General features: G+C 33.6%; 1 protein-coding gene across 1 annotated transcript; it reads left to right on the forward strand.

Moving 5' to 3' along the window:
* The first annotated feature begins 2,252 nt into the window (after nt 1-2,252).
* Nucleotides 2,253-11,202, forward strand: LOC121409381 (b(0,+)-type amino acid transporter 1-like). The gene is made up of 6 exons (XM_041601315.1): nt 2,253-2,359; nt 3,360-3,472; nt 4,346-4,442; nt 5,624-5,776; nt 9,506-9,677; nt 10,950-11,202. Exons 1-6 carry the CDS (start codon nt 2,255-2,257, stop codon nt 11,069-11,071), a joined length of 762 nt encoding a protein of 253 aa, XP_041457249.1. The 5' UTR covers nt 2,253-2,254; the 3' UTR covers nt 11,072-11,202.
* Nucleotides 11,203-11,749: the final 547 nt, after the last annotated feature.

Raw genomic sequence — 11,749 nt, forward strand, 5'->3', positions numbered from 1 at the left:
CAATTTTTTTATCACAATCTATTAACTTTAGGCCAACAACAATTCTAAGCTTGCTATCATGCAGATTCCATACATAATTAATACTCTGAATTGATTAAGTAAACTTATACCACATTTTAAAAGAGAACGATTTGTATAGTCATTCCCTAGGTATAAATCGTATTTGTCATAGTTGAAAATATTGATGAGTGTAGCATTACGACAAAAATAGTATTCGCTTGTATGAATTTCAATTTATTATTTGGTAAATGTACATTGTTTGCCGTCCATTATCCATGCAGTAGCTCAGTGGTCAATTGCGCCTGACTAGCTAACATGTAAAAAACGGTTTGGGGTTCAATCCCGGCCACGGGACTTATGCCCGTGAGCAAGACATTTAATCAACAATGCACTTATATCGTATACAATCAATGAAAATGCTATACGTATTCTTGGTATGACTTGTGTGCGCTTGTGTTTAAAACTATTATTGGCGTGTGTAATAAAATTACTGTTCATGAAGCCTGAAAACTCTTGGTTTGGGTATAAGATTGCCAACGTTAGTATTTTAAGGAATTATATTCATTTCTTATCCCCATATTTCCTTGGTCTATCATCATAATGACATTTAAACATTAAATTCATTAAATTAATAGCACAAAAAGGTAAATATCAACTTCAAAATCGATTACTGTAAGTAGTCATTATACGGCACCATAAATAGAAAACCCAGCTGACACTTCACGTATGAATAATTTACATCTTGATAATTTCTCAGTGATAAACTGATAACATATTTGTTTTCAAATTACCTGACGATGGGTTGAAATAATTGACCTTTGATAGCCAAGACGGTTTATTTTTATAAAACAATACATGTATAAACAAGGTCATCGGACCATTATCTTCCCCACTCAGAGTATGGACCATGCTCAGAGCTATATTAATCGTTGTATCATATTAACTTAACTGAAAAAAAATATATACCCATTCTGCTTTATAAATGTATTAATCAATTTAATTAGTCATTTTTTTCAAGCAATCTGCTTATGATGACAATCCTTCTCCTGCAAATTGTGAATATCATATAATAATTTGGTAGTTAATCATTTTTGTCAGGAATTATTCTTTTTCTTAGTACACTTTATTTATGATTCATGCCAAAAATGCCAACATATTATGTTTATTATGTTATGGAAAATGTATTATACGAATGTTATGGATGCAGAAGAAAACAATAAATCAAATCAAATCAAAATATATAAGTTTGAGGGGAGAAAAAAGGACGAGCTTGCACTAGGTAAAATGATTTAGTAAAATGTAATTATTTTTTTCCTTCTTTTCCCTTTTTACAGGAACTCTTTAACTTACACAATGGAAGAAATGAAAGACCCTGCTAAGTAAGTCAATTAAATTTTATTAAATTATCTTGGCAACTTAACTTAACTTACTATTACTTATTAAAACAAACGATCGTCAACATTAGTAAAATTACTATTTCTTATTAAAACAAACGATCACCAACATTAGTTAAGTGCAAGAATATAAAAAACATAGTCATCGTCATATAAATACGTGACAAATATATACAAAAAAATAAACATTTTATTTGGTTTGATTTGATTTGATATCCACATTTCAATAACAAAGTATATAAAAGCATAATCATGTTTCAACATTTCATAACAATAAATATAATAGCATAATGATTACGTTAGTAGTATTGTTCTAAGTCAGATATAAATTATACATGGAAAACAAAATTTGTTGACATACTTGTATGTATAAAAACTATTAAAAATATAATATCGTTTAAAAATGAAATATAGGAGACTGCCATTTTAAGCTTATAAGTGATATTGGAGGTTGTAAGTGAATAGATGAGCTAGGAAGAAGTCTAGTCCTTATGTCATCTACGTTAGACGTTGGCCCCTTTTATCAAATAAATGTTGTAAATAATCATTGAAAGTATGAAAACCAAAAGGTGGGTGAAAGGCTTCATTGAGACTGATGAATTATTGCACGTTATATTGTACATTAAGTTTTTAACATTTAAAAAGTAAACAATAAAATAACCACAAAAACCAATCACAAAAATCTGACATAGCAGTCTCGTCTATGGGTTACCCTATGAAAATAAGTGTCGTTTTAATTATACTTCATTAATGAATATTTTGTTAAGAATAAAAATTGTGCCCTGTGCTTTGTCAATATATTCGATGGATTTTACAAGATTTTTTTTTCAATATCTAACAGAACTTTACCAAGAGCCATAATGATTGCCATGCCGACAATTACAGTTCTCTACATATTGGTTAATATTTCTTATTACACCGTACTAAGTCCGCAACAAGTCCTTATGGACGAAGCAATCGCCACGGTAAGACATCATTTATTCCATCACACACTTTGGAGAAATTTAACATGATTAACCCTCTCTGTAATTATTTGTATTATTATATTTTTTCTTCATAGTTCACAGTAAAAAAAAAGCGCGTTGTTTAAGCCCGTCACGCTAACAGCAAGTTATTTTAAAAATGTAACTGATAAAACATTTTAAACAATTTGTTTAAAAAGTTTACACAGTTGTTTAAGGTGAGGTGGTCTTGCACAATTTCCTGAGAACATTTCTTTCCTTTCTTTCTTTTACTTTTCAAACTGACATAATTTGAACAAAGAAATTATCATATTTTGAAAAAAAAGAGAAGCATATTTATAAGGCAACAATAGTCAAAACTGACTAGTTTGTCTATTCAAAATAACAACGACAACAACAACAACTTAAAATGTTTAAACAGTTTAAAAGGTTTAAACAATAGTTGTTAGAGTGACGGGCTTAAACAACGTGCTTAGAATTTCAAACAGCGTTTTTACAATGTGTAAGTAATAGATACATCTCCCTTGTAATGTAATAATTCATCGTAATAAATATTTCGTAAATTCATACCGTGTTGAACACTCGAAAAGAAATATCTAACTTTTTATCGAATTGAAATGAAAATTTTGTAATTTCACATCTATGAAAATAAATACAATTCTTTAAGAATCCAATTAAGTATGAATTTCATAGAAGAAAAGACAATGTTACTTAATTAAACAATTTGAATCTTCTTATGGAATTTTTATGTATCATAAAAAATGCCCTTTATCTGATATAGATGAAATTTCACTTTTATAATTTTTATTTGGCTTAAACAATTTTCAACACATTAAAAACGTGTAATTTTATTGTTCGTATGAGTTTGGAATGATTTCAATATGTCATCATTATCTCTTTCTATAGGTATAATACTCCTTTATCCTACTCTGTTTATTATTTCTCATAAGGGAATCACTGTTTCCACGAAGACTACCATCATTTAATTTTTAAATTTCCTCAGACATTCTCATCATTCACACTGTATGGGAAAGGCATTTTACAAAGGTCTTTACCATTTCTTGTTTGCTGTGCTGCATTTGGGACAGCTAATGGTCTTTGTTATACATATTCTAGGTAAGTATATTACGAGTACCTTAATAATTCTTATGGTCATTATTTCGTATCCAAACATAAGACTGGAGAATGAATCTCATAATCGTATGGTTTACTAAAGTGCCATAAATATTATAATCATGTGACAATATCACCATTCTAGGTAGATAATAGTGTGATTATTTCCTCCAGTTTTATGCATTAAAAATAAAGACCTCGTCTTACAAAGACTTACGATTGATCGGATCAACTATATAGAAAGCTAGCAACGTCAACATCTAAAATTGCTGTTTGTTTAAAATATTTCCTAGATGATGCGTAATCATACATTCATAATTTTCTTGAAAATATTGTGTGCTTCTTTTTGCTTACAAAGGACATAATGCAAATTTCACATTCTGGTAAGAAAATTTATGACGATGATGGATTGTCATAGTTGAGGTTGATTGGATCAATCACAACTCTTTGTAAGACTGGACCCAGAGTACCCCTTTCTTTAATCAGATTACCATATGCAAAAATTTGCAGTTGCCAAATTATTTACCCCTAATCATCAAGGATTAATTTCACAATATTTCAATAGCGCAATCTGTTCGACTATCATTCATTTTATGTGATGCCTGATCGACAACTTGAAAACTTGTCAATGTCCTGACAAGATGGGGGAAATGAAACTACTGTTGTTCAAGATATCTAGAAAGCATTTGAGACTCATGGAAAGTACACTTGAAGTTACGCATGGTAAAATAACATTCCTGACTCGAACACCTATTGAAGTACTTACATCGCATCTATTACGCTTGTATGAGATGCCTCCATCAATAATTTCATTTCATTTGTAAAGTGATTATGATTCTAATGTTTTTCAGTTGTCTTTTTTGAATGATTTAACAGAATGGCTGTTGCTCTTGGTAGAGAAGGTCACATGCCTCAGATTGTAGGCATGGTAAACCCTGATACCATGTCACCTAACTTTGCTCTATTCCTCATGGTAAGTTTGGAACCCGTTTGAAAATATTTACTTGAATATTTAAATTTTCATTGAATAGGATCTATCTGTTGAGTATACAATCGTACCGATGGAGGGGGGGGGGGGTTCGTGTATCCTGGTAAATGTTTTGTGACTTATTATTCATAATTTAGTTAACAGAATTTTGCTGCCCATCCTTTTCATACTTGAATAGTATATCGTTCGGGAGGGGGATTGTTTACCCTCATAGAAGCTTTGTAACTTATTATTTACATTCAAAAAGTTGTTGCCCATTTCGTCGAGGTACTGGACTGCATGGCCCCGTCTTGCAAAGAAATCCATAAGTGTCATAATTTTAATTTTAATAACACACCAAATTGTCAAGAAATCAATGAATTATGGATATACATTCATATCTAGAAAACATTCTGAGCAAACATGCATTTTATATGTTGACTTTGATGGCTTTCCATAGTTGCGATTGATTGATTGATCGATCGTAACTCTTTGTAAGACGGGGCCCTGGACACGTTTCATAAAACGTGTTATAATGAAAAAAAAAGTTAAAAGCTTTTGCATTAACTATACAAGTCTTTATGAAATGTCCCCCATTTTTATTGCAACTACACTCTGAGAATTAAAAAGTTTTTTTTAAAATGAATATAATGATGATAATGGATGCACCTATTATCGCATATCGCATCCTTTATTTTATTTTGTATGCTCAAATGCGACTAGAAAATAATAAAATGACTAAAATATTAGCTGCATACAGCTAGGCCTAATCCCGGACCCATTCATTTATAGCCATTTTTATTGATATCTTTCAGCACGTAAAAAACGATGATTGTAATATTGATGATGGCATGACTATTGTCAGATATTGTCCATTCAAATAAAAATTTAGCATTCAGGGATCAAGGTAATTTGATCCGATTTTTACATAAGTGCAAACAGGAGAATTTAATCTTGTTAAATGATGATTCCTGTAATTTTTGACTTTAATGACCTATTTTATATAATTATGAACATAATACAAAAACAATGTAACATCTGAAGAAATAACATCGTATAAACGATATATAAACGAACGCTCACAAAGCGACCCCATTGATATCTACCCCCCATACAAAATTTCTGAGCGACCGTTGTCACGCATTTAATGTGTTCTGAATTTACATATATTTTTTTTCTTCTTCTAGGGCCTTATCTCAACCATCACTCTTCTCCTTCCGATCAGCTTAGAACATCTAATCGAGTTTTTCAGCTTTGCTATCTGGCTATCATACTTCTTTATATCCATCGCTGTCCTTATCTTACGATACACAAAACCAGACCTCAATCGTCCTTTCAAGGTTAGTGTTTAAGAACGCGTACATGGTGGCTCAGTGGTATAGCGCCCACCTCATAGACGTGAGGTCGTGGGTTCGATCCCCGGTCGAGTCATACCAAAGACTTTAAAAATAGGACCTTTGCCTTCTTGTCAGGCGCTCGACGCATGAAAACGGAAAAAGGTATAGTAATAACATGAATAACATATTATATTATGCGGGGCCCGCTGGAAGAATAGCTTAGAGTGGCTACCTTGGGTAATTAAATGTTATTATTATTATTTTTGAATAGTGAATCAGAATACGTTTCCTTATTTCCATCTCAATAATTATCTTAAGGTACCTCAAACTAGACCTCAATCACCCTATAAAGGTTATAGTTTCAAGAATGCATTTGACATTCTTGATAAAGAATGCGTTCACCGTGCTCGTCTAAATACTCACCTTAAGGTTCATAAAACCAGTCATCAATCGTCCTCTCAGGGTAAGTGTTTCCTGAACATGTTTACCTCTTGGAATATTGAATGTGTTCATCTTTTTCAACTCAATATTCATGTTAGGGTACATCAAACTAAATCTCAATCACACTTTAAAGGGTTAAGAAGGCGTCTCCATTTTTGAACAGTGAATGCGTTTCCTTGTCTTATCTCAATACTTATCTTAAGGTACTCCATAATATACCAAAACCATGAACTTCCTGTCAATGTTACTTCCCAGAAAATATATTTTTTACGGTGAATGCGTTTTCTGATTTCAACTTCTGTGCTTATTTAAGTTGCATCAAACCAGACTTTCCAAGGATTATTTTCAGATCGCCCCACCCCCTTCATCAGGCTTTCGCTAATCATTTACCTGTACGTGCAAATTAATCATCATTTTCAGGAGCGGATCCGAGATTTTTCTGTTGGATTAGGACTTAGGAGGGATGGCACAGTGTGTTTGATATTTTTTTTTCTTCACCAGCAAACTAAAGTTATAGGATGTATTCCCTACAAAAATCAAAAGTTTGTGATAAATTTTGACATAACATTTGACAAATTATAGGCATATATTTCACTTATCCCTTTCCTTTTCTCCCCATTTTCTTGGCCGTGATGTCATTTTTTAAAGCTTTATTCTTATAAAATAACATAAAAATGTAATAATCTCATCAGCACTATAGTGCGAGCTGAAAATGTTTGGAATATCATGTATTTTGTCCTGAAAAATTTAATATTTTGGGCAATGTTTGTGAACCTGGACAAGATGCGTATGTAACTAGATAATTACTGCGAGCACGAAGCGCGAGCAGAAAATTTTAATATTAGTTCTGGCTTGATCGAAAAGGGACCTGTTAAGACCGATTTGCAATTAACCATTAAGACGAAACATATTTCAACCTTTAGATGATGCGAGCGCGAAGCGCGAGCTGAAAATGCTTTGGCATTCCGACCTAAAAAATGACATTCTAAGCACTTTTTTAAATAAACGGTATAGGTGTAAAACTAAACAATTGATGCGAGCGCGAAGCGCGAGCTGAAATAAATTGAGATTTCAGACCTGAAAATGGGACACTCTATTTATTTTTTCTAAATCATGAAAAAAGAAGTTCCTACATTAATAATGGGAGCGCGAACTGGATAATTTTATCACGTTTTGAATCAAGCTGCATATCTCAATACACATCTGTGCGCGTGTTTTAGAGTTAGACAGAATCTTGGCATTCTGAATACATTTCATTTTTATCATGAAAATCAATAATGCGATCGCGAAGCGCGAGCGAAAAATATTTGATATTCTGGTATATAAAAAGGGCCCGTTGCATAAAACTTTTTACCTGAGAAAACTCAGGTTGTTTTTACCGGAGTTTTTGCCCTGTGTTAAAGTCAATGGCAGAAATCAGACTAACCTTAGTTTTCAGTTTTTACCAGAGTTTTCTCAGGTAAAAAGTTTTATGCAACAGGCCCCTGGTATATAAAAAGGGTGAATTTAAGCACTATCTAAATCACTGTGTAGGGAAATTGTGAAGTGTATGTGGATAACTGATGATGCGAGTGCGAAGCGCTAGGTGATGTGTTTTATTATTATTCTGACCTAGTACCTGGATATTCTAGGCCTACGGACATTTTGTCATCATATGAAAATGATGACTATCTCCTATTCCTATTCCTGTTCCAAGCGTGATATGTTACTTGTCGAAATTCCTTTCTGGAAAAGGGGACAATTTAGTTATTAGGAATTCATTAAAATTTTATCATCATATGCGAGCGCAAAGCGCGAGACGATCTTTTTTTAATAATGTCGTAAAAGGGTGATTATAAGTAGTTTGTTATAGAATTAATATATACAGTATCTTATGGAATAAACAAAGACAATATGTAGGCCTACTTAGCAAAGCAAATAATGCGAGCGCACAGCGCAAAAAGCTGCAAATGATAATTACACCGTAAAAAGGACATACAGAGCAATAAAAAAAATCAATTTGTAAATCAAACAAAATAATAAAAGCTCGATGTCTGAGCTGAAAGAGCGAAGTTGGCTCAGTAAAGCGTCTGCCCGTTGAACCAAAGATCGTGGGTTCGAGTCCACCCCGGGCTGATGACTGAAGCCAGTGCGTTAATTGTGAGTAAACGTCTCTCCCCTGTTTCATAGATGCAGGCTATGTTACAGTGGAAAACACTCCGTCCCTCGGATAGGACGTTAAATGGAGGTCCCTTGTAGAGGAGAATAACCACCTTTGCACGTTAAGAACCCACTGCACTATTCGAATAAGAGTAGGGGGAAACCCCGGTGTCGTGGTCCATCTGCATTCCCCAACCTGTTATCGGGAGGAGAGATCTGGGGCCTGTTGCATAATTTTTTTTACCTGAGAAAACTGAGGTTGTTTTTACTGGAGTTTTTGCCCTGTGTTAAAGTGAATGGCAGAAATAAGACTAACCTAAGTTTTCAGTTTTTACCAGAGTTTTCTTAGGTAAAAATTTTTATGCAACAGGCCCCTGCAAGTCACAGTTCTGTGTGCGCGCCCTTGTACACTGTTAGAAAATTTATCCTTAAACTAAAAGAAGTTCCTGCAGCAGAGTCTCGAGAACACCTGTAATCTTACCAGATTGCGTAATCTTACAGGAAATTGGTATTTGGTGTGTGTAATCTTACAAATTTCCGAAAATAAAACACTCTTTTCCCCTTTTTCTAACAGACCTGTTCTGTTAAATTGCAGAAAAATTCCTGTTTCATGAATTTAAAGAATGATTCTGGTATTGCTTTCTGCAAAATCTTCTTTTATTTTTCTGTAAAATCAGGGTTTTTTTAACAGTGTAGGCGACCCACGGCAGATTGGCTGGCTCTTCCAATGCGCCTTTGAATGTCTTTGACAGATATATGGCGCTATACAAATGCTGTGCATTAGCTACATATCAGCGCGAAGCGCGAGCGAAAATTTATCAAGTGACATGAAATATATATTTCGAAAATCATTTTCCAAGTCTTCCCCTGACCTTATTTTATTCACTCGACACCCTCCTCTTATTTTTCCTCTTCGTTTGTCCTCCTTTCTTTCCCCTTCTTTTTTTCTTTCTTTCCCCTTTTCCCCCCTTTTTTTTGCTCCGCCAATAGGGGGTCCGGGCCCCTCGCCCCCTGGATCTGCCTATGTTATGGCAACTGTCGCATAAAACAGGACTTGACGGATAAAACTTCCGACAATGCCTTCCGTAAACACTCCCTGGATTTTAAAAATAATAATTTTCCATTTTATTTTTTTCACTTCAAACCATGCAGGTCCATTGGTCGCTACCAGTCTTGATGGCTATTCTCTCTGTTTTCTTCATAATTGCGCCATTCTTCGAATCTCATGGTGGAAATGAGATCATTGCTGCGACAGTGATTATCGTGGCTGGATTAATTGTCTACGTGCCTTTCATCTATTACAAATATCAGCCGCCGTTTATGGGTAACAATAAATCTTCATCTGTTTTGTCATATTTTTCTTTTAATATGACCCTGTATAGGTATTCAATATTTTATGTTAGGTTATGTAATGTTATGTCATGTTGTGTTATGTCATGCTGTGTTATGTAATGTTATGTTCCATTCTAATACACACTCTCCTGCAGATGAGTCTAGATCGTGTGAGTCAAGAAAAACTTGACACTCACATATCCCAATTTAAGGAAAAATATGTCATTAACACATAATTATTATATATAGCCTGAAAGAGTATGTTTTCCCAAATAATTTGATACAATGTTTATGTGGTTTGTGTTAACGTTTGGATGATCAGATATTTTTTGCAGTAAAGTAAATTTTGGTTGGCGCCAAATTGAGGTATGACTGCAATGAATGAATCCAGATGTCAATGATAATCCAACAAGGGTTGCATCAAAATCAATTTCAAAACGCCTTTTCAATAATTAACATTATATTCGTTTAATAAACACTTTTAGTATCTATTCTCTAGTTAATTTCATTGAAAAGGGATTTGCAAATACCAACTCATGTAGGATTGTGACATCATTAGCATGTGGGGTTCATTTACAATCATGCCTTACTTTGGCGCAAATCAAAATTTACATCACTGCAAAGAATACCTACTGATTTTCCAAGCGTGAAGACATACCCCATAAATATGGTATCAAATTATTTTTGAGAAAATACTCTTTCCAGCCATATGTACTCCTGACTTTGCGTTCATGGCATACCTTTTTTCCTTAAATTTGGGATTTATGAGGTGTCATTTTTTTTTACTCACACGGTATAGAGCTACTGTCATTTAGCGGTGGTACCAAAAAGGGACGGGGTGACTACACACCCTATAAACAATTTCCATGTAGTGAAGAACTATTAAAAAAGAAGAGAAAAGAAAAAAAGTGGAAGAAAAGAAGGAAAGAATGCAGAAGATCAATCAGAAAGAGAGATCGGGGAGGGGTCAGATCATTTTAAAGTCTCACTTTCAGATTTCAGTCTACAAGTTTGAAAGTGTGGATTATACTGACAATAAAAGTTGTCCCTGTGTGATCAAATGCCTTAATTAGTGGGCGTTCTATGAAGGACCTAAAGAATATTGATTTCGGTGATTTACCACGATCACGACGAGATGGCGTTTATTCAGGAGTATTAGCTCATAAACCCATAACGTGTTTACAAGTTGTCATTAAAATCCAAATCTACCATGACGTATTATATGCCATTATTACGAGTTGGTCTTTAATTCTTTTTTTTTCAGATAAAATCACCATCTTCGTTCAGCTCTTTTTATGCATCGTCAACACGGAATATAAACCTCCTGAAGACTTCCCAATTAATGAAGATGATCATCATAACTCCAAGAGCCACAACCACAATTAACTCATTACCTATATGTAGGGAAAGTGACATAAATCGAATGAGTATCGAAGCTCTATTTTGTGCTATCAGCGATGGTTCAAAATTATGAAGTCTTGCGACAGGCACTCTTAAAAAACTTAACCCAATATTGGGTAAAATTGGAACATGAATGTTGGTTGGGTAAAAAGATATTTTAAAATGATTATTTAAATTAAATTAAAAAATACCTAGCAAACATGCATGTTCCCTTGAGTAAAATTCTACCCAGTTTGGGGTAAAATTTAACTCAGTGTTTTTAGAGTGCACTCACTTTGGAACTTCTGTCTCGCCTGTATTATTCGCAGTCAAGTTGCTCGAAACATGTATAGCCAGCTTACAGTTTAATGAGAGGTGATTTTACAAACTGCATAAAATGACTATACATCTATTATGTCTATGCATATATTTATTTATGTACTTTACTAAATCTTTTTGAATAACACAATTTTTTTTAAATAATGATTTCCCATTTTAAGATTATCGATTACATGCATGACATATATGTATATATGTATATATATATTTTTTTCTAGATGCATTCAATGCTTCTAATAATGTTTCCTCTTTTCAATAAACCTACGCCGAAGAGATCAGCGATCAAGTCAAAAAGGAAAACGCTATACAAATCAAAACGTAGAAGGGGGGGGGGGGCTGAGTTTT

The sequence above is a fragment of the Lytechinus variegatus genome, chromosome 2, assembly GCF_018143015.1.
Source record: "Lytechinus variegatus isolate NC3 chromosome 2, Lvar_3.0, whole genome shotgun sequence".
NCBI lineage: Eukaryota > Metazoa > Echinodermata > Echinoidea > Temnopleuroida > Toxopneustidae > Lytechinus > Lytechinus variegatus.

What these genes read in the sequence shown, in the direction of transcription:
- LOC121409381 (XM_041601315.1), top strand. Translation starts at nt 2,255, where the DNA reads ATGATTGCCATGCCGACAATTACAGTTCTCTACATATTGGTTAATATT. An exon ending in CTTTGTTATACATATTCTAG is followed by an intron (nt 3,473 to 4,345) that starts GTAAGTATATTA and finishes ATGATTTAACAG; the next exon opens with AATGGCTGTTGCTCTTGGTA. An exon ending in ACTTTGCTCTATTCCTCATG is followed by an intron (nt 4,443 to 5,623) that starts GTAAGTTTGGAA and finishes TTCTTCTTCTAG; the next exon opens with GGCCTTATCTCAACCATCAC.